Source organism: Hipposideros armiger, unplaced genomic scaffold, assembly GCF_001890085.2.
Source record: "Hipposideros armiger isolate ML-2016 unplaced genomic scaffold, ASM189008v1 scaffold_134, whole genome shotgun sequence".
Classification (NCBI taxonomy): Eukaryota; Metazoa; Chordata; class Mammalia; order Chiroptera; family Hipposideridae; genus Hipposideros; species Hipposideros armiger.
The window spans coordinates 40,169-62,611 of NW_017731484.1; the positions used below are offsets into that span (position 1 = coordinate 40,169).

At 55.3% G+C, this 22,443-nt stretch overlaps 2 protein-coding genes across 5 annotated transcripts in view; both read right to left on the minus strand.

The window, feature by feature from the left end:
- Positions 1 to 660: 660 nt before the first annotated feature.
- On the minus strand, positions 661 to 18,110 carry IGSF9 (immunoglobulin superfamily member 9). 3 transcript variants are annotated; one of them, XM_019649780.1, is made up of 21 exons: positions 17,603 to 18,110; positions 15,377 to 15,634; positions 14,987 to 15,175; positions 10,144 to 10,296; positions 9,203 to 9,363; positions 8,856 to 8,973; positions 7,786 to 7,927; positions 7,532 to 7,677; positions 7,296 to 7,438; positions 5,823 to 5,963; positions 5,255 to 5,371; positions 4,894 to 5,044; positions 4,599 to 4,722; positions 4,183 to 4,358; positions 3,676 to 3,926; positions 3,379 to 3,463; positions 3,109 to 3,285; positions 2,870 to 2,912; positions 1,701 to 2,567; positions 1,314 to 1,441; positions 661 to 1,108 (listed from the first exon to the last, which is right to left on the minus strand). In XM_019649780.1, exons 2-21 carry the CDS (start codon positions 15,432 to 15,434, stop codon positions 927 to 929), a joined length of 3,552 nt encoding a protein of 1,183 aa, XP_019505325.1. In that variant the 5' UTR covers positions 15,435 to 15,634; positions 17,603 to 18,110; the 3' UTR covers positions 661 to 926. The 3 variants fall into 3 exon arrangements, with proteins under 3 accessions (XP_019505325.1, XP_019505324.1, XP_019505326.1); XM_019649779.1 differs by having other exon boundaries at positions 14,987 to 15,634; XM_019649781.1 differs by lacking the exon at positions 4,894 to 5,044 and having other exon boundaries at positions 5,255 to 5,384; positions 14,987 to 15,634.
- A 1,181-nt stretch (positions 18,111 to 19,291) lies between these two features.
- SLAMF9 (SLAM family member 9) overlaps positions 19,292 to 22,443 on the minus strand; it is an 85,033-nt gene continuing 81,881 nt past the window's right edge. For both annotated transcript variants that reach the window (XM_019649783.1, XM_019649782.1), the window contains 3 exons: positions 21,858 to 22,199; positions 20,793 to 21,065; positions 19,292 to 20,398 (listed from right to left, as the gene is read on the minus strand). In XM_019649783.1, coding sequence (XP_019505328.1) covers positions 20,193 to 20,398; positions 20,793 to 21,065; positions 21,858 to 22,199 — 821 coding nt within the window. In that variant the 3' untranslated portion in view covers positions 19,292 to 20,192. The remainder of the gene's footprint in view (positions 20,399 to 20,792; positions 21,066 to 21,857; positions 22,200 to 22,443) is intronic.

Consider the following 22,443-nt stretch of genomic DNA (forward strand, 5'->3'; position numbering starts at 1 on the left):
TTTCATTCCACTGCCTTCACACAGGCTGTTCCTCTGCTTGGGGTGCTTTGACCGACTCTCTCACCTGCTCTACAACTCACCCACCATGACATGGCAAATTGCTGAAGCATTGGACGCCTCAGTTCCCTAGCCTAATAGTCCTACCTACCTCCGTTGTAGAGAATTAAGTGACACATGTAAGGATCTTAGAACAGTGCCGGCACATTGGGAGTACTCAGCTGTTAGTTATCATTGTTCCCACTCTGTGCAGACTCTGAAGATGCCCCATGTGAAGCATTTGTCCCAGCACATGCTGTAAGCATTCACGGTGTTGACTCCTTCCTTTGTGCTACCATAATAACCAACACATCACTTTATCACAGAACTTATCACATCATATTGTAACTGTTTACTTGTCTGCCTCACTGACTAGAAAGAACTCAAGGGCAAAGGCATGACTTAGTCAACTTTGTATTTTCTCAGCATGTAGTTCAATGGCTGGTCTTTATAGGTAACTTCAGTAGGCTCTCAATAAATGCTACTAGAATGGATGTTGAATGCACCTCCATTCATTCAGGAAGAGTGCCCTCCTTTGTTAAGTGTTTGGGATTTTCCCACCGCCCTCGCAGATTCAAAGCCAGACACAGAAAACATTTTTCTTTTTTTTTTTATTCACCTGTAAAAAAGCCTCACCGACACCACGACCACCACCACACACACACACACACATACACACACCAGCAGACCGAGCATGCCTGTTCCAGTCCCCAGACTAGAGGAGCTCAGCATATAAATCCCATACCATGCCCACCCAAGACCACCATCAGGGTCTGTGCCTGGGCCCCAAAGGAGCAGGCGCAGGCGCAGTTTGCCAAGCTGGAGCTAGGTCTTGTTGGGGCCTCCTCTGCAGGGTCCGTGTGCCTTCACCCTGCCTCACATTAAGGCGTTCACAGCAGAGTGGCCTGTTCAGGGTGGGGCACTGGCTGTCGATAGGCTGGTAGCCGGGCCCTAGTGGCATCTCGGCGGCGGCGGAAGGCCAGGAATTCCTCCCGGAGGGCAGCACAGCGGGCCTCAGGGTCAGGAGCATGGGCAGTGTTCAGGAGGCAGCCCTCCTCTGAAGTCTTTTCACCTGCAAGAGGGCAGAATGAGAGGAAGGTCTTGAGGCTCCCTGGCACCATGAAGTGCCCCAGGGCCTGCAGAGCAGATGAGCCAAGGGAGCAAGAGGAGAGAGAGGAGGCCCAGGGCCTGCCTGGGAGCAGGCTGGGTCCTAAGGCTGTGGGGGCTTGTGGGACAGTGAAGCCAGGCGTGCCCGCCTTTCTGGAGGGCTCACACACCTAGCTCTGGCTCATTTTCAGGTTGGGGTCGAGGGCCAGCCAAGCCCAGGTGCAGAATCTCCAGCAATTCCATGTCCCCAGGGAATTCTGAGTCCCATTCATAGTTCTCATCCACAGATGTGTTCCTCCTGTTAAAAGGGACAAATGTGTAGTAGGGTGGGTAGAGGAACAGAGGGTGGCAGAAAAGCCTGAACCCGGGCTCCCCAAGTTCATGTAGGGCCATGGGTTTCCCCTGAGGAGCCCTGGACCTCAGCCAAAGCTTCTAAAAGGAGACAAGTTTTCCTGGCCCTGGGGTGGGAGTGGAGCAGAGAAGGCAGCGAGTCTTAGGAGAGGGGTGGGGAGAAAGTCTGAGAGGGCACGGCAGGAATGGGCAGGGGCTGCCCTCACCTCTTGCTGACGGTTATCACGTGCTCCCTTCGGGGCCATCTCTCAGGGCCACTGGCCCAGCTGCTGGTATCTCCCGGAGGAGGAGCAGGACTGAGGTAGCTGCCTCCTGCCGAGGGGGCTGTGGAGGGGGGCCGCAAGAACGAGGCGCTGCCCCGCCCGCTGCTCTGGCTGGTGAGGCTGCCCCGAGGGGCGGCAGGGAGAAGGCTTGGCAGCAGCCGCTCCCTCAACGTCCAGTCAGCCAGCGCTGTATATGGGGGCTCTGCAGCAGCCCCAGCCCTGACCATGGTCCCAGGAAGCACTGCCCTGGGGGACCCAGGGGAGGAGTCCAGGGGTTGAAGGAAAGTTGAGGTGGGGCAGGGCTGGGTGTCCATGTAATCTCGAGGTGCAGCAGGACTGGGCTCCTCAAAAGGGGGCCAGTCCCCATCCACACTCATCTCCCGGAAGAAGGGCAGGCTCAGGTACTGGAGCAGGGGTCCTGAACCTGACGGAGGACTGGGTGTGGCCGCAGGAGGGGGCCCCACAGGGCTGATATCTGCTATGCAGAGGGGCTGGGGCAGCCCACTAGGGCTGCTGCTGCTGCAGTCATAGGACCTGGCCTGACACCGGGACAGGGTCTGAGGTTCAGCCTGCTCAGGGCCTGACCTTTCCTGGGGGGTCACCACGTTGGGTCCCATCACAAAGCGCCCATCCGGTCCCCGGCAAATGGGCTCCAGGGGCAAGGGCCCCCGGCTAGGAGGATCCTCCAGAGGGGAGCTGGGGGGCCCGGGGGGCTCCCTGCAGAGCAGGCTCTGGTGCAGGCTGGGGACTGGGGACGTCTGGAGCTTCAGCTTGGCCACACTGTCAGGACTGCCCGAGCCTGGAGCAGAGCTGGGGAAGAACAGATCAGGGTCTGTAGTAGGGGCCAGTCCCCCTCCTAGGTAGCAGTGTCAGGCCTGGAGAGGTCTGGTACAAAACAGAGCAGAGCTAGGAGAGCAAGCCAGGAAGTCACAGATGGAGGGGTGGAGGGAGGCAAAGGCAACACTGGACTGCCCCCAGTCCGGGGCTCGGCATGCCTATCCTCACCTCCCTCTCTCACGTCTGTTCCCCCTCCCACACCTCCCACCCCGTGGTGCACAAAAGGGGCACATTGTGGGAAGGCAGAAGCAAGCCCAGGAGGTGGAGGAACTTACAGTAGAGCTGACAGCCGGGGCGGAGAGAAGATAAGTGGTGGATCTGTACGGGCAGGAGAACCAGAGATGACACAGGCAAACCCAAGGCCCTCCAGGGCCCCAGGCACAGACCCTCACCCAACAGCAGGCTGGGAATAGTGTAGGCAAGGCTGGGTGCAGAACCAAGGAGAGGAGGGCCCCTGGCCCAACAGGAAGGTGGCCTTTCCTCCATAGGAGGCGCTGATGGGGGTTGGTCCTACCTTGGCGGAGGCGCTTGCGGCGGTGGCGGGCGGCCCTGTGCCGGTTAGTGACACATGCTGCCAGGATGCTCACAAGGACAGCCACCCCCAGGAAACAGACACCGCCCAGCACTCCAGCTAGCACGGGCTGTGGCAAGAGGCCTGGCAGCTGGGTGCGAGACGGGTAGACCTCCAGACCTGCGCAAGGGGCCATGAGGCGGGGTTGGTGTCCAGACTCATTGGGATAGTAGCCCCCAGGCCCCAGCACTGGTCCTCCCACCAGGTTCTCACCGGAAGTGGAGACGTTGGCTATGTTGCTGGGATCACTGACATAGCCACCAGCCAAGGCCAGAAGGCGGAACTCGTAGAGAACATCCTGGGGGTGGGGGAGGAGTCCAGGAAGGAGGTCAGGGCCAGGCCTGACGGCCCACCTGACCCCATTCAGAGAGCCACTGTTGTTGAGAAGTAAGGGTGCAGTGGGAAGCTGGGGAACATGGTCAGATCTGGGTGAGCAGATCGGCTTTGGGTAATGGAGCTGGGGCCTGGAGAGCTGCAGGAGGACCCCCTGTGCCCACCTCCCACACTAACCTTAATGAGACCTGGCACCAGCAGCTGCATTTCTGTGCCTGCCACGGCCTGGTCCAGCACCTCCCAGGTCTGGGAGCCTTGTCGGCCCTCCAGGATGTAGCCATCCAGCCTCTTAGGGACAAGTTCTGGGGGATCCCAATATAAAAGTACCCCCCGGGGTGTCCTAACTGCCACCAGACCTCGGGGAGAGGACAGGGGAGGCGGCATCTCTGTCAGGGGAAACCTGGGGGCAGCTGGCGTAGTAGGAAGCCCTGAAATGGGAGACAGCATGGCAGAAATTGGATCTCCAGGGCCATTCCCCATATCCCCCGGCTTTCCACAACCCCCGGCGCCCAACCTCGTCCCAGAGCCCCTAAAGACAAGTCTGGACCACCCTCCACAAACCCCTCTAGGCCCCAAGCTGCCCATCACCTATTCCCTCTCCCACCCAGGTCCTCCCATATCCAGGCTTTCCCTGCCGGCCCTTCCCCATCCTTGTCCGTGGCTCTGGGGGGAGAGGTCTCTCACCTTCAGGGACAGACAGGACAATCTCGCTGAAGGGCCCGCTCCCCAGTTTGTTCTGAGCCAGGACGCTGAACTGGTACTGGGTGTGGGGCTGCAGCCCCGGCACAAGGATGTGAGCGGCCCCCACGGGCACCGCCAGGGACACCCAGTCGTGGTGGGTTCGGTCAGGACGCTTGGCCCTGGAGGACATGAGGAAATGGGGATACCCCATGAACTAGAAAGACTAGGAAAAGACTAGGAAGCTTGGCGTCTGGAGAGCTTACCTCTCCGCTCCCCTCAACCCCACAGGGTAACCTAAGGTTCTCTGGAAATCAGATAGCAGAGTTGGTGCAGGGCTGGGATGGAGGAGTGGGAGAAAGGGCAGAGGACCAGAGGGAATCAGGGTGGGGAGGAGAGCAGCGGCAGGGGAGGTCACTCACAGTGGGGTATACCAGATGCTGAATCTCTGCAGATAGCCACCATCGAAGCCAGGCTCCCAGGAGACATTGGCACTCTTGGGCAAAGGCACCACGGACACATTGGTGACAACATGGGGGCTGGTGCCTGGGTAGGGAGAATGGAGGACTATGGTCAGGGCCCTGAGGGAAGGTAAAGAGCTAAGGGGAGCCCAGGGGTCCCCCAACCACCATCCCCATCTGGGCCTCCAAAAATGACTCCCCATCTCCTGTCCCACACGGTTTCCTGCAGCCCCCAGCCGGCTCTGCAGCCACAAACCCAGCACGTAGACATTCGTGGACGTGGCCACTTGGGCCACAGCATTGCTGGCGGTGCACTCCCAGCGCCCGTGGGCCTCCTTGGTCAAGGGTCGCAGGATGAGGCTACTGTTGCTGTCCACATGGGCCTGGCTCTGCAGCCCCCGGCCCACCTACAGAACCACTGGTCAGCCCTGAGGACACACGCAGCCACCCCTCACCAAGGGCGCCACTTATCTCTCTGGGCAGCTCCAGCTTTCTCCCCACCCTGCCTCTGACAGCCCTCCCTTTTCCGTAACCTCCTTCCCACGAAATGGCCAGGGACATGGAGAAGCAGGGGTACAATGGGCAGAGTATACGCAGAACGGGCTCAGGAGCCTTACCTTGGCCCAAGACACAGCAGGAGGAGGGTCTCCTCGGGCAGAGCAGGGGATGAGTAGCTCCCGCCCTACTTCTTGGAAATATTCTTCCTTGGGCCGTTCTAGAAAAGCTGGGGGAGCCTGCAAGCCAGAGCTGGCATTGGGAGGGGCCTCTCTCACATTGCTGTCTCTTCTCTGGGGTTCCGTCATACCACATCTCAGTCTCATCTGTTACTATCTCTCTAGCTTTGTGTCTCTGTTCTCTGGTGGGACAGAGGACTGGGGGACTGGGAGGCCTCTCTGGAGGCATACAGACCTCTACAGAACACAGAGAGGGGACGTGGTCAAGGTTAGCAAGATGGGGGCGGGCAGAAAATCTGACTCTGTGCATGTGCTGTGTGATTGATGGCCCACCTCCCCCGCACCATCTCTGCAAAATACGCTGGGATGGTGCCTGACAGCTGCTGCTGTAGCCACGGTGGGAGAAACAGACTTGGAAGCCCCTTCTCACCCCCCTCTGTCAGCCTGGTGTCCACATAGGGCGCATCTTTAGCTACCTGACCCACGGCTGCTGGCCCACCCTGAGCGTCACCTTGAGCAGCACTCGGGTCACTGGGGAGGGCCCTGAAGTGCCGAGACTGTTGTAGGGGGTGCAGGAGTATTCTCCCAGAGCGTCTTCGTTCCCCAGGGCGATGACCAGTGAGCCTTCTGGGCCCTGGGACCAGCCGGGGAACTGGAGGGAAGAGGAGATGACAATGAGAGAAAGAAACTCTGCAGAGGCAAAGCCGAGATGGAGAGGCCATAGCAGGCAGGAGACGGTACGAGAAGCCCACAGCTACGCAGAGGACACAACTCCACCTTTAGGCCTGACCGCTCTGCGCTCCAGCCCTTCGTCTCCCTTTCCCAGAGGGGCCGCTCCCAATGGGTGTGAGAGCTCAGACTGCACAACTCCAGGGGACACCACTCACAGAGAATACAATGTGAGATGCGCCCCTTGTGGGTGAGCTGGGTGTGGGCTCCATGCTTGCTGGGACCTCATCTGTTCGTCTTCCCAGCACTCATGACAAAACTCAGCATCTTCCATCCCAAATCAGTTCCTTTTCCTGGCTTCCTTATTTATGTTAGTGGCCCCACTGTCCTTGCTCACCTCTGACTCCTCATTCTCCCCCATTCCCCAGTCTACATACTTACCAGGTCTGTTCTCCTAGGAAGGCCTGTTGTCTAGACGCAAGGCCCATCCATCTTCATGTGCTCTTCTCTAATTCAGGCCTCATAACTTCTCACCTGGACCATTTCAATGCCTCTGAACTCCTATCCCTATGTCCACGCCTCCCTTTCCAGTCCATCAGCAAATTCAACCCTTTCTCGCAGCTCTGATGCCATCACATCATTGTTCAAACAACTTCACAGCCTCCAACTGCCCTTAAGACTTTTTTTTAACATTCAACAAAAATGTATTGAGTACTATTACTGCAGAAGCCCTGAAGACACTGGGATTAAAAGACGTAATACTAGCCCACAAGGAATTTATAGTCTTTGCAGACAAACAAAAGATCCCAATCACCTTGGAATGTGGTAATATTAACTTGGCATCCAGAGTTCTTCCATTTGGCCCCAACCTGTCTTTCCAGCTTTCTCTGCACCCTTCACATCCACACAGGTACTCCCACCAAGCTGGACGATTCATTATGTCACCAAGGCACTACATTGTTTTTTGCCTCTGGGCCCTGGTTTCTGCATGGAATGTCTGTCCACCCTTCAAGGCCCATCATCAAAGTCCCAGAAGCTGTAGCTGATCTATCCTTGACCAGTCCTAACTGGAAGGTGCCTCCTTCATCCCTGGCCTTCCAGCAGAGTGTCTCTGTTGCTGTCTCTACCCCTCTAGGCTGTGCCTTCCTTAAGCATGGATGTTTCTCTGCTCCTGCTCCCCATGCTACACCCTGCACAGCACCTAGTAATAAGTGTATGTTCTAGTCACTGAACTGAATTAAACTGAGCTAACACCACTGTCCTGACTAGAATAAAACCAAGCTGAGACATTCCTGCCCCTGCTCCAAGCCTGTACCTTGTCCAGCTGCAGGGCCTTCCCATCCTTGGTCCAACTGACAAAGAGCAGTGGCGGGTTGGCACGAACTGGGCACCGGATCACCCCTCGCATGCCTATGGGCAGGGGTGTCTCAGGAGGCATTGCTGTCACCTGGGCTGGGTCTACAGGGAAATAGTGGTCAGTTGTGCAGGCGGAGCTTGGCCTGGCCCAGGGGAGGGGACAGGCTGTGGGGGGGGAGCTGGGGTCAGGCTTACAGAGCACAGTGAGGTAGGCGGAGGCTGAGGGCGGGTGTAGGAGGCCATTGCTGGGCACACAGGTGTAGCGGCCGGCATCGTCAGGCTGGGCAGCCTGTAGCCACAGGCTCCCATCCACCAAGATCTGCACTCGTGACTGTAGACGGCTGCAATATGGCACGTGTGGAGAGGGGTGCAGGCCTTGGTCAGCCAAGGGGCTCCTCAAAGCCTTCCCACCAGTTCTCCACCCCCACCCCCACACTCCAGAGCCCCACCTAATGTGGAAGACGTTGATGCTGTCCTGGAACCAGCTATAGGTGAGGTTAGCAGGGTACGCCTCAGCCCGGCAGGCCAAGGAAATATCCTGGGACGCATTGACTGTGCTATTCTTGGGGGGTACCACGATGACTGGGGGTCCTGTGGGGGAACACAAGGGGGAGTGGGGACCTTAGCCCACAGCCTTCCCAGAACCCTAAGTTCACTTCTACCATTCTTCCTGGACCTGCTCTCTGGAACCCCATTTGCCCAATTTCCCCTGCCTAGAAACTATGTGTGTGTGTGTGTGTGTGTGTTTGTGTGTGTGTGTGTTGGGAAGGAGAGTCAGTTTTATCACGCTGCTCATTTACCCTTTATAGCCTTCATCTGTCACACCTTAAATTACCTCTGTCTCTTCCTCTAATCCAGGTACCTAATGCCTTACCCCCAGATGCTGCAGTGACCCCAAACCCAGACTCCCCCATCTCTGCCACTCTGATAGCTATTCATGCATTGAATAATCATTCATTCTTTGGCCATAGAACACTTCTGTTTAAGAACCCAAAACAGCTGCTATCTCCTATCACATTAAGCTTAAACTTCTTGATCCAACCTCCTCCCTACCTGGCCAGCCATCTTTTCATGGGAGAGTCGGACCTTTACATTTCTCAGCTTTCCTTCTAAAGGGAAGGACTTGGCCAGGAATTACTCTGTGCTGATCACTGTTCAGCTGAACCTAATTAAATTATTGCCACAGTCCTGAGAGGTAGATACGAACCTCTTTATATAGGCGGGGAAACTGAGGGTGAAGGGGGCCACGGCTCGTGGTCTAACACCAGCACGCATGCCCTTTGCACTATACCACATTGCTGGGCACTAACTACTTGTCTGTTTACTGACCCTTTTAAAATTTAAGATGCTAGTTTTAGACGAACAGCCTGTGCCTAATGCATTGGGAGCTTCCTCACCCCCCAGATCCCCTGCCTTCAGGCACAAGTGTCCTCCTAATTCCTGTCCAGTACACTCCCAGCTATAGGCAAGTCCTCACACATACGCGTCCCAGTTCTAGGCCCTCCCCCACAGAAAGCACCTAGCACCAGCAGCTGGGTGGCGTGGGTGGCACTGCCCTCAGTGCTGGAGGCTTGGCAGGTGTAGATCCCCGAGCTGCCTCGCTCCACCTGGCGAATCCACAGCGTCCCATTCTGCACCTAGTGTTAGGAGTCAATGAGGAAGACCCCAGGAGTCTCCCTCCCCTCCCCCAGGCCTCGGACCCTGCACTTCTGAGAATGGCCAGCAGAGGGAGAAAGCACCCCAGGCTCAGGGAGCCAAGTCAAAGCACCTCCACTGGCTACTCTCCCAACCTGGTCTTCCACATCCTTCAGCCCAGCTCCCAGGCCTCCACCTATCTGGCACACCGTGCCCAGCAACAGGTCTTACCTGCATCTGGCCCTGGCCCTGGCCCTGGCCCAGGTCCTGTCCTCGGAGCTTCCAAGTCACATGAGGCTGGGGGCTACCGCGGGCCACACAACGCAAGGTCAAGGGCTCTAATTCCTGAATTTCCAGCACCTGGGGAGGTGTCTCCAGGAATTGAGGGGGCGCTGCAGAAAGAGAGACATCAGGGGCTGCCAGAGGGGCTACCAGCCCAAACAGCATCTGAAGGCAGGAAGATAGATCAGCCTTCAGCCCACCAGCCCCTAACCACCGTCACAGGAACCCCCAGCACACAACCCCCAGGCCACACCGTCTGCTGCACTCAGGGCCCCGTGAGGATAGCACCAGCGCATCCCAGAACTGGCCTGCACAGTTGGCAGCTAGGGCAGAGCACGGGTAGGGTGCTCAGAGCCAGGGGAAAGCTAGGTGCCCTCTAAAAGACCACTGTTCTGGGAGTCAGGAGGCCTGGGTTCTAGATTCTGTTCTGCCCCTCATCAGTGACATGACCCAGGCTCCCTGAGCCCCGGTCTCCTCATCTGTGAAATGGGAATAAGTATGACCTTCCTTCTTGGGGCTGAGAGAGAATTCATGAGGTATTGGGTTAAAAGGTGTTTTGAAAAAACAAAATGCTGTATATACGTGGTCTGTTTCACTCAGGTCTCAACAGCCCCCTACCCGTTATCCTCTCCTGGCCAAGGAGGCAGGAGCACAGCAGAGAGGGGAAGAGGAAGTTGCTAACACAGCCTAGAAGGCCAACGGGACTTGGATTTGAAGAACTGAAAGGGCAGGAGTGGGGGTATGAGGGGCAGGATGCAGACGATAAGCAAGCAAACAAGGGTGTCAGCAAGGGTGGAGCATCAGAACTGCCTTCTTCCCCTCCCCCACCAGCCAGAGGACCCAGTCTCTTGCCCCCGTCCTTTCTCCACTGCCTGCTCCTAGCTTCATACAATTGACTGTGAGGTGCACCCAGGAGCCGTTAGCAGAATCGTCTTCAGGGCTGTGCTGGTCCAGGAAGAGCACGCGACACTCGTACCAGCCCTGGTCTTCCGCCCGGAGCCCCTCAATCTGGAGAGATGCCCCCTTCTGCAGCCGGACTCGCCCTGGAGGAGGAGCCCAGAATCAGGGTGCTGCAAGGACCCATTGCAACGCCAAACCGTTGGTCATTCTCAGAGGTCAACAATAGGCCCAGCCTCTCCCAGTTACCCTGATAGACTGGGGTCCATCAGGGTACAGGGGAAGTTGGGGTAATTGAGGGCAGATCCCTCCATCAGCCCCTTTGGTTGCTCCTGCCTTTCAGCAGCTGGGATCCAGTCTAGACAAAGAGAAACCCAGAGCGGTGGAAAAGACCTTCCACTGAAATGCATCCAGCTTCCAGGACTGTTGGGGGGGGGGGGGGGTTGAAAAGCCAGCACTTAGTTTCCTCTGAATTCTTACAAGATCTACCCATCCCCAGGCTTTTTGTAGGGAAGAGTATATGGGTCCCATGAGTACTCCTCCTGCCAGAGAGCTCTGTCTCCAGAAGCCTCAGCAGCGTTTGGGGCCTGAGCAGGGACCCAGACATCGCCTACCAAAGCCCCTAATCCCTCAGGGCTATTATCAGTGGCCTAAGCACCTTAGGGTGGCCAGAGTCCAGCCCAGCCAGGCAGCAAGGTCAGCAGCTTCACCACCCCATCCCCTCATGCCCGAGCAGACTGACCACCGAGTTCCACAAAGCCACACAGCCCAGCACAGGCAGACACCACACTCGCACCCTCAATCAGCATCCACACCACACCACCAGGCTGACTGAGGGTGCCCCAAATCCCTCAGCACCTCCCCTGACAGCCCTGCACCCCAGATAGCTTCGTGGGTCCCTGGCAGTACAACCTAGTGAGAATGGCAGCTCTGCTATGTACTGCTCTGGGCAAGTTACTAACCTCTCTCAAATTCAGTGTCCTCATCTATAAGAGAGAGGAGAATCTGGGTGGGGTAGAGAAGGCAGGCAGCATGGGGCCTGGCATCAGCAGGTTTTCAAATAAAGATGGTGAACAAATAAATGAGCTCAAGATTTGAAATCAGAAGCCTGCGTTCAATCCTGGCCCAATCCCTTACCTGGTAACACATCATCTCCCTTTTCTCGCCCTGTATCAGCAAATAGCACCACCATGCACCAAGTCGCTCTACCGGACACCTGGCATCACCTGTGCCTCTCCATTTCCTCCCCCTCTACTTGTTCAGTAAACCTTTCAAATTCCAGCTCCTACATCTTTGTTCCTTCTCTACCACTTTCACGTTAGTTTAGTCCTGAGTATCTCTCACCTACATTACCCCCAACAGCTTGTTAAGAGGTCTCCCTCCTCCAGCCTACCCCTCGACATTCATCAGCTGCCCACCCCACCTTGACATCTTATGTGGATACAATGACATTTTTTAAATCTTCGGGTTATGCAAATCAAATCCAGTTCTAAGACAAGTCCCTTAGCATTGTGCCAACTCCAACCATCCAGACTGTGCCCCAAATTAGCCCTTCCCAATACTAGAAATTCTAAAACTGATTGTGCACTCATCCCCTCCAATCTGCTTCCAGTCTACCCCTAGGGTGATCTTTCTGAACTATAAACCTACGGAGCCCCTTATGCCATCGAGGAAGAAGAGAATGATCAGGTGGAGGCCGGCTTTGTGGTAGGCAGCCAGGGACTTTTTCGCCCCCAAGAATGAGGTTGAGGGGCGTGGATTCTCTAGAAAGGGTGGACCTGTTTAAAGTTCTAGGTGTTTAAATCCCCACCTAGGAGATAAGCCTAGGTGTTGCAGGTAAATATTGAACATTTAACATAATCACACCCTTCCTCCCACCAGCGGGATTCCTCAGTAACCCTAACCTGCCTGGCCATGCTCAGCAACGCTCTGACATGCAAGGCCCGCGCCCCCCGCCCCCCAGCAACTTCCTCTAACTGCAGGACACTAACTTTTCACTGTGGTGATTGATCTTCATGCTTTACAAAGAGGGCAGAAGAGGGCAGGAAGACTGAACACTGAATATGGGCCATGCAATATTAGGCACTGTCACCATATTTAATCTTCTCAAGAATCCCACTCTAGAGGAAGAAACTGATGTTAAGTATCGTTCTAACATCTCATGGCTGGTAAATGTCAAAGCCGGGCCTTCTTTCTCCAGATGGATGCACTTGCACACTGGTGTTAGGATCATGTTATGCTCAAGGTACTCAGCATGGAGCACATTCAGTGTGTTCTCACTCAGCGGTGTTGGTAGCCAGTGGGTAACAGTTTCAAATGTGTGCTGACCAGAACATCCGGTGAAGCATACTGCATGTCCTAACTTTTCTGACGTGCACTGCTAGATCTGTTACAGAAGAACAGGAAGATGGCTGGGGCAGGCAGTCCTGAGCTTCCGAGTCCTGGGCACACCTCCTGGAAGCCCACCCTCCACCCGTAGGGCAACAAACTTGAGACCTCCTCGCATGCAGGGATGTATAAAGGAAACAGGAGATGTATTCCAGCTCTCGAAAACTCTCAGAAGGCAGGGAACCCACACTCACATTCATGTGCAAATTCAAAAAATGATGCTGCGCCCAGATATTCCACGAGACTATGACGCAAGAGAAGCACAGAAGGCTTCCAGGAAGCTGTGGCTATGCAGAGGGTTTTGAAGGATAAAAGGCAGTAAGGGGAGATGACTTGAGGGAGAAAGGGGGAGAATGAGATGACTGATTTGTATCAAACAGTTCAGGACAGAGAGAAAACTCATGTCCCTTCTGCTGTATGGGGCATCTTGAAACTCCCAAAAAATACAGCGCAAAAGACCAACAGAACCAAAGCAGGTCCCGTGGATGAGAAGGATTGGTCTAAGACCCACCCCCGAAAGCTGGAGTAGATTAAGGCACGCTTGTTTTTCCTCTGGATGCCTGGTCACATTTCACACAGCAGAGGTTCTCCAGGCTCTGTGCTGGCATTTCACACACATTGGCTAACTTAATCCCGTATTTGGTCCCAGCTGGTTTTATACTGCTTTTAGCTGCTTTCATACTCGTCTATAAAGCTAGTCTCCTCTGCTAGATGGATTCTAGAATCTTTAAAGTTTGGAAGCTTGCCGTTCAGTGCAGTCCCTAAAGCGCCAGTTACTGTCAGGGTCCCTTCCACAGTCTAGGCACCAGCCTCACACACAGTCCTAAGGCTGTTGCCCCTTCACTTTTTATGACAGGTCAGCATTGTCCTTAGCAATCTCCACGTCCCATTACCTAGCAAGTGCAGTTCAGAGTCCCCTATACAAGGCTCAGAGGCCCCTTCCACACTGGCAGGCAGTAAAGTGTTAGTGGGCACAGGGGCCTCCCCCCAGGGCCCATACTCTGCAGACTAGCCCTGGCCCAACCAGGAGCCCCAGAGCGGGGGCAGGGTGGGCACAAAGGGTCAGGGTAGGAAGAAAGCCCCAGAGATTACTGCTCACAGCCCTGGCAGACAGGAAGAAATCCCAAAGGTAGCAAAGTGGCTGGCCAGGCCTCAAGATATGGGGAGCAGATAGGAGAAGAGTTGCACGTCTGCCTGGTGGAATCCCAGGAAAAGCCCTACTTCCTCTCCTCCCCCTCCTCCTGCCCGGCCCTTATTTAGGCATCTTCTGCATCTGCCCAGCCTCAGCCAGGCAGCCTCGATCCCTCCCAGGCAGCAGGCAGAGGCACGGAGGGAGGGCTGGTGGGCACGGCTGCTTTCTCTCCACTTGTCCCAACCGGAGCCGCTTTCATCAATTCTCGTGGGGCTTGTGTAGACACATACACTCCCACCAGGCTGTTTGCCAACAGCTGCCCCAGTTTGAAAAAAACTTCCCTGTGGCAGCACCTGCCTGGGCCTCCTCCCCTCTGCTCAGCCAGCCCCATGGGTGAGAGCACAACCAGTCCTAGGGCTTCTGAAGGATTCAAACTAAAAAGTGAAAAGGGAAAGCCCCCCCTGCCACTGACTTCCCAGGTGGCCTTTCCTGGGCTTTCTCTCCTTTGCTCCTACAGGACCCATCCTTAGGCCCTCCCACACACCGCCCTCGGAGACCTGTGCTAAACCATTCAGATTAAGGTTCCAGCCAGAATTAGGAGGAAGCTGAGCCTTTTGAGGGAGCCAGCTAGGTCTAGGGAGGCCTGTACACTATTTTAAGACTGTACAGGAAGAACCCAGTCCAGCCTCTTCCATTTGCTGATCTTTTGAGAATCTGGTCCTCCCCAGCCCACCTCTATGTGCACATGCTCTTCCGTACTCAGAGTCAGGCTGAGCCCCCATTGGAGAATCAGACAGGTCATCCACCCACCCTCTCTGCTGACCCATCAGTCCAGGCCCTCGAGGCCCAGACCCCCAAACTAGCATTGAAGACAGGAGATGGAGAGGGCAGGGGATTGAGCTGATAGCAGAGCCAGAGACCAGGACAGGGTCACGTGGGGAAACCAGGGAAGACCAGGATGGAGTCTGGGAAGATTCCTGATGAGATCTAGAAAAGCAATTAGAGAATTAGGTTGGATACTTGAAATAGGGCTGCAGAATCTCCTTTGGAACAGACCCACTGGAGTTCTAAATAGCACAGCTCTACCGTGTGTGTGTGTGTGTGTGTGTGTGTGTGTGTGTGTGTGTGTGTGTGTACACACGCACGTGTGTTTCTGTGCACACGTGTAAACACAGCTTGGGAGCAGAGCCACACTTGTTAAGCAAAGTTGAAGCAGTGGAACTAGAGGTGAGATGAGGGCAGGGATAGGGCAGTTAAAGAGACCCCACCCAGCCCACCTTTGTTGGAAATCCCTCCAACCTATAGCTAAGTCTTACCCACGTAATCAGGATCCACTCGGGGAGAGTAGAGGCCAAACTGAATGAAGATGGGAAGCAGGAACCCAAAGCGCAGCCACTCAATGACGTGCAGGGGGGGTCGGCCAGCTGACGGCAGCAGGTCACAGCCCAGCACGGCACTCTCCCCAGCCCGGCCCACAACCGATACCACCTCAGACTTCCCTCGACCTGCATGGTGGATGGCATGATGGACAGCAGGGGCCCAGGTCAGGGCTGAGAAGGGAGGTCCCATCAGCATCTCAGGGGGCTCCCTAGGACTCTGCAATTGAGGGAAACCTCAACTTTTCCAGAACCCTCACAGGCTCACAGAGGACCCCTGGGGAATGCCCCCATCCCAAGACTAACAGGGAGTTCTTAAATCCAGCTTACCGTCAGCCCCCTGGCTGATGATCAGGCTGAGGATGGCCAGACTGAGGCACCAAACCATAGCCCAACTGCCTGCTCACCCAGCCCCCCTCCCCCCGCTATCCACAGGGGCCCAGGTCCACGGGCCAGGGATGTCCACAGCCCAGCAAGCTCAGTCAATCCTTCTGATCAGGTAACAGGTTTCAGCTCCCACTCTTCTGAACAGTTAGGGCTTGGCTCACGTAACACCTGATGAAGCTGTTCTCTGGAGCACCGCCAGATCTAAATGCCAAATGCAAGGTGACACGAAGAGTTGGCCAATATAGTAAACCAGAAGAAACCCCACAGTTAGAGAAAGGCCAGGAGGACAGCAAAGGAAGAGAAAGGAGAGGAAGCAGATAAGAGGAGGGGTCACAGGAGATCAGAGATCTTGACACCCTGCCCCCGCTCCCCGCCGCCCCCACCCCTCACCCCAGGAATAAGGCCTGAGATGGGGGCACTGGGAGAATCGGGGAGTGCTGGCAGGGAAGATCAGGACATCTGGGGAAATTCGGGCTACTAATGTTCTCAGGAAACTGAAGCAGGAGGGAACTGGGGGGTTCCTATACACTCAGGAAAAAATTTTTCAGGGAAGTGTGGGAGATCAAGAGCCCCACAGCCAAGCTTCCGCTTCCTTCTCTTTCCTTTGTCCTGATGCTAATAACAAGGTGGCAGATAGGAGGTAGAACTAGTATTATCATCTCCACCCCAACTGTGACAAATAAGGGCCTTGAAATTGTCTCAGAGAGTCTTCTCAGGGGCACAGAGCCAGTCAAGGGCAAAGCCTGGAGTAGAACATCCAGAAAGTGGCCCCTAGGGGACCCCCACACAATTCTCTGCCCCATTTCCCCAGCTTCCATGCACCCTGGAAACTAAGGACCAGTACACCTCTTTCTCCACTCAGCTTCCCAATACTGCTTTAACAGTGAGTGAGGAAGGCACTTGGGGGGGGGCGGGGGCGGCGGGGAGGCAATGCCTTCCCCACCAGCTGGTATGGGAGGAATGGGAGGTTCCAGGCAGCACCCTCCAGGTCTGGGCAGATTCCTGGGCTGGTAGCCACTTCCTCTTCATGATGCTGCCAGGTGCCTCACCCCACTTCCTCCCACTCACTCCCCTCCAATATCCTCAGGGCCCAGGGTTTCCAGATTCTCCCTTTCCCAACCCTAAGGACATAGTTCATTAAAAGCCAAAAAAGCCAGTAGTCCATAGGGTGTACAGTCCTGGAGATGGAGGATAGGAACTCTTGACAGCCCAGACCTATAGTTCCTAGTGCCCCTGCCCCCGGCACACTGGCCTGGGGTCGAGATGGGGGTGCTACCTGGGCCTGGGAAATCCAAGTGGACTCCACCCCACTCTGGGCCTCACAATTCGGGACTGGCTATAAAATATCCCCAGGTCCCTCAGCCTGGCCCCTGCCTCTATTTAATGGCCCTGTGTGTTTAACTCCCGACAACTCATGGGAGAAGGATCCCCTTACTCTCCACTGTCCCTAGCCCGCTCCTCCATACTTCTCCAACAAATCTTTTCCCAAATGTATAGGAAATCCCTGTCCCACCTAGCTCATTTTTCCTTGACTCTTAGCAGCCGGGGTTTCCCAAGAATGCCTCTGCTTTTCCTAAAATCTTACCAACTCTTCTGCCCCCTAGCATGTCCTCACCTGTCTGGTCTCCCCTCCCAGCACTCCTTCCTTCTCCCAGTACCCCCATTCCAGGTATCTCTACTTCTCACAGTCCGCCCCCTCCATTCCTATTTTTCGCATCTAATCTCCAATTGCATCAGGTCCTCTGTGCCTCCGGGAAATCCCTTCCTGTGTCCTCCCACCCACCCACGCACCTACTTCTCCCACCCATTTCTCCCTAGAATTTCCCTCCCTAGAGTTCTCCTGCCTCAGCCCACAATACACTTCTGATACTCCACCCCCTCTTCTCCTTTGCCTTCTCCGGACCGCTGGAACTCCTTGCTTTCGGAACCCACAAAGAAGCAGCTCCCCTGCACATACGTATTACCTCCAGAACTACTCCAGTTCCCGGGGAAGCCCCACCCACCAAGAATTTCAGTTCACTCCCCAGAACTCCCCTAGTTCTGCGCCCCAGAGAATTCCACTTCTCTCCACAAGTCCCCCGCTTTCTCCTGTTCCCCTAACTCCCACACCGTTCTCCATTCCCCCTCCGGCACCCCCATTCCATCCCCCTAGCACGCCCCCGCCCTCACCTGCTCCGCGCGCGGCTCAGCTCCACTCCGCCGGCTACACAATAGGGGGCGGACCCACCTCCCGCCTCGGATGCCCCAAGCGCCTTCCGTCACCCTGGAGACCGCCAATCCCCGCCTGCGGCGGCCAATAGGAGCAGCAGAAGGAGGAGGGGTCGGGCGCGACCCTCTGGCGGCCTGGGACTTGCTGTTTCGGGCGAGCGGTACTCGGCGGCACGTGGGCACGTCGCCCCCTGGTGGAAAGCTTTGCGACTAGGCGCGAAAAGGCCCGAGGCCCGGCGGTTCAGGGCCTTGGCTCCAGGGATCGCAGGTACCTGCTCTCCCCTAGCTCCGAGCACGCTCTCCTTCCGATGCAAAACCCCCTCCGCTGTCCTAACCTGCCGAAGCCGCCGCCAGGATTGAAATCTGAGCCTGGGGCAGGAGCACCCGGCGGGGAGCAGGAATCCCTGCCCTCCTCCCAGGGGATCCACCCAGCTCCTCCTCTGATCTCCTCCCCCATCCCAGTCTCACCTCCGCCCATTTCTCTTCTGGCTGGACTGGAAATACCTGTCCGCACTGGCGAGCTCCCAGATCCTGCCCAGGCGCCTCCCGCAGTGTGGGGCGGGGAAGGCTGCGCCACAGCTGAGGTTGCCTAGTCAGCTCCCGCCGCAGCGCCCAAGCACCAGCCACCCAGAGAAACGGGCCCAGAGGGGAAAAATAGACGTCTTGACACGGGCGATTGAAAGGAGGAGTGAAATAAGTGATCATTTACTGAACCCTTGCGAGTGCCTCAGGCCACGGGCTACCATCCAGCAGGATCAGGGCTCAGGCCCTCGGAGAGTAGTTGATCTGTTGCCAGTCTTAGGAGCTCTTTGGGGACTGGTTTTCCACCCTCCCGCCTTCTCCCCAAGCCCCAAGGGGCTCACTCTCCTGCACATAAACCTAGGCAGGAAGCCCCTGCTTATCTGTTGGCCCTGCCTTTTTTCCAGTCTGGGAGGCCGGGCTCTTGGCTTCCGCCCATGCCCCATGCTGGTTAGAGTCCCCCTTCTGGGTGTACTATAGTGCCTGGCCCACGTGTCCTGTTTTCCCAAAAGCAGTGTCCTTGGTCTCCACGATTCTCCAGTGCATCCCACAGCCCCATTCACAGCCTAGTATCCCTTCTCTTGAAAGACACCTTGGAGGTCAGCATTCTTTTCCTCGCAGAGAAAGAGGGGAAGGCGAGGTCCAGAGAAATGTCAGGTATGGCTTCTGCCCCATGGCCATCTCCCAACCCCTGAGACTCCTCTTCTGAAACTCCCCAGGGTCACCAGCTCCTCCTGCTTCTGTGGGAGCCAAGGCACTCCCTAAGCCATGTCTCTGTAAGAGCTCCAGTCCTCTCCTTCAAAGTGTGTGTTCCTTGTGGAAAGGGACTGTGCCCCAATTGATGTTCCCTGAACAAAGTGTCCCAAGCAAGAAGCGAGTGGCACAGCAAAGCCCAGGTCTGAGATCTCACCCAGCACTCTCCCTACCGAATCCTACACCACCCCCTCCAATTCACTCACTACCTACACATGTCCTGTCACTTGGGTGGCTCCCAAGTCTCCCTCCAATCCCCCTACCCCATGGCAGCCGCGTAAGATCTGATTTTGGGAGGATGACCAAGTCTTGGGCAGTGGCAGATCAGGCCTGGGTGAAGAATTCAGGCTGGTTATTGGGCTCGGAAAAGAGCAAGAACACAAACATAAGGGTCTGTGCTCGAGGGGGGTGGTGTGTAAGGGGTGGGCGTTAACTCAGGGTAGGAGTCAAGAGAGGTCTGAGACATGGAAATCTGTAGAGACAGGATCGACAGGACAGTAATACTAACCACAAACAGACGTCAAGGGTCTAGACCTCAACTATTGATCCAGCTGAGTTACCATCCTTGTGGGGTAGGCACCAGAGGCCCAGAGCAGCTGACATCAGGGAGATGGCTGAAGGGTCGCGGGCTCACGTAGACCCAGAATAGACTGCACTAGGGGGTTCCTGTCTCCTTGGCAGTACAGCCTCTAGGCTGGGGTGGGTTGCATGGGAGCAGTTAAGTGAACTTGTCTGCCAGGGTGGAAGTAGGGCTATGAGAGCAGAAGAATCTTAGCAGGAACAGTATCGCCCATGAAGGATTCTGAGTGTCTGCAATGTTCCCATTGAGGAGTCGCAGATTCAGTTAGGTTAGAAGAAAGCTCTTTGCTTTTCTGATTTAAAATGTAAATGTTCTGTATGTTGGTGGGGAAGGGGATAGGTGGTGAGTAATAACATACCAATACCACACTGTGAAGACTCACTTCCATCCCCAAAGGCAGGTGTGGGGAAGCATGCGGGCTTAGAAGTGGGCACCTGGAGTATAAGGGAAGATGAGTTGGAGGGGAGCACCTGGAGTGGAAGGAAAGGCAGGGACACAGGTTTGCCGGAGTCACCTAGCTCCTCCAGAATGGCAGTCATCTAATTCGACTTTATTGTCAGACAGTGTTCTCTGTGAGAGTGTGGCCCTTTGGACTTCCACCTTTGGCCTCTGGGAAGAGGATAGCCTGGGGAGCAGAGGGAGGAGTCACTGGGCTCTGGGAAGAAACAAGGGTCAGGATAGAGCTCACCAAGGATGTGATCAGTCCAGGCTAGGGCCAGGCTTCCTTGTCTTTTTCAGTCTCATTCTGTCTCTCTTAAGTTTTTTCGTCCTTAGTGTCTTGCATCTTGTCTGGCCTTGGAGGAGCCACAGCCCCACGACCAGAGTTCCCAGCAGCAAGAGAAGGAGTAGTGCCTTGACCAGAAAGCAAAAGGAAGCCGAGGACTTCTCCAAAGGGTATCCAGGATCTAGGACAGAAGAAGGAAAGAGGGGGGACTCACCAGAGGAAGGGGTGAGGTCCAGGTGAGGGGGTAGACACATGCCCCAAATCTGACGGAGAGGACTCAAATTCACAGTCAGTTGATTTTCCTTTGTAAGTGTCTCTGGAAATAGATATTCTATTCACAGAAGCTCTAGAACTGAGATCTGGGGAGCAATCTCAAGCTGAATGAGAGAATAGAAAGGACCTTTGGAAGTTGGGAGCTCTAGGAAAAGGGAGGGCTCCTTACCAAATCCAGGGGTCAAGTCCCTATGGGAGGGAGTTAGGTTCTGGATTCTATGTACTGTCTTGCGAAGAACTGAGGGAGGGAGGTGGTGGCCCTGAGGCCTATAGTAGCTCAGGGATATCTGGGGTCCTGGTACCTGCACAGAAGGGCCCAGCGGGTATGAGACGGGAACTGATGTTGCTGATGGGGTTGCTGACCCTGCAGGTGTAGGAGAATGCATTGTCCCCAGGCCTCCAGGATGTGCGGAGGACAGAGCCTTCATGTGCTGTGTCATTGCTGTGTTCCTGGGATATCCAGCTGTAGGTCACATCCAGGCCTGCCTTCTCTACAGAGCATGTCAGAGACATATTACAGGGACCTTCCCCAGAGATCTCAAAGTTCACAGTGATGCGAGGCTCTGACAGCCGTCCTAGATGAAGGAGGAACAAAAAGGCCCTCTGGATAATCAGGGGTTAGATCTGTTTTCCTAAGTTCCTCAACACTGGGGTACAGGTGCCATCCTCTGATAGCCCCTGTACCCAAACAACAATAAAGCAAAAACTAACAAAACCCAGCCACTATACAGCCTATATTTCTAGGGTTCCCTGGGCAGCTGCTGAGGCAGACAGAGCTGCCTGTGGTATATTCCACCTCCCCTTTATGCCTTGCCTTCTGTCTCTTACTTTGGTACCCCACCTTCCTCCAAACCCTATTCTGTTCCCTCGATCCCAGAACATATTGTCACCCTCACAGGGGCATTAATAGGTTAATCAGTGTCTCTGCAAGATTCAAGGTAGAATATCAGTCAATGTCACAGGCACTAAGAAGAAATGGGTTCAAGTAGTGAGAAGTCACTGATTATTAGCCCTCAAATCATGCAGGAGGATAAAAGGCTCAAGAATGGAGGTGGCATTTACCTTCAGGACACAAAATCTCCCTGGGAGAGACAGGTCTACTAGAGATCTACACATAAAGCCTCTGACCTCTCTGTCTGTGTTGGGCACCTCCTCAGGAACAGCCTCCATGCCCAGTGCCTCGCTGTTCAAGGTTACACCACCTATCATGGCGGCCCAGATGCTGGTGTTGGGCACACTGGGGACTGTCTGCCTTCTAGTCCCAGCCCCTCAAACCATAACCGCAACTCCTGAGATCCTTCCTCCTTTGCATGGGAAGCTCAGGAAATCCAGAGGAAGCAGATTTTTGGTTCATAAATTAAACTCACGATAGACACGTAAATTGTAATGCTGCGTTGTAAACATCTGGGATGTCCTCAGGTTGACTTGAGCTTGGTAACGCCCCGAGTCCTCCCAGCTCAGATTGTTGATGTGCAGGGAGTAGCTGGGGTTCAGGAGGCTCACTCGACCCTGGTAGCGAGAGTTGGTCACCATGATGGTAGCAGGATGTCCCTCTTTCCCCGGCACCACAGTGGCAAGCTTTATGTGGGAGGACCAGATGATGTTCTCAACTTCTTCATCGAATGGTATTTCCAGGGGGAGGCTGATGGACTCCTGAAGGACTGCAACCACTTCCTCAGGACCCACACCATCTCCAGAATCTCCTTTGGCTGCAGATAAAGGAAGAAAAGAGATGCAAACAGCCCAGCTGGTGTCTCCGGGCTGCTGAGTCTGGCAGCAGGGCTGTGGTTTCAATCTCAGCTATCTCAGCTAAGCAGCTTCTATGGCCCCACACTCAATTTTGTCTTCCAGCTGCCTCTTCTAGTTTTAGCTCTCAGCTGCACCTACCAGGGGTTGGCTTTCATCTGTGCCCTCACCCTCCAAATTTTACCTTCTCTGATTGCCATTATGGGA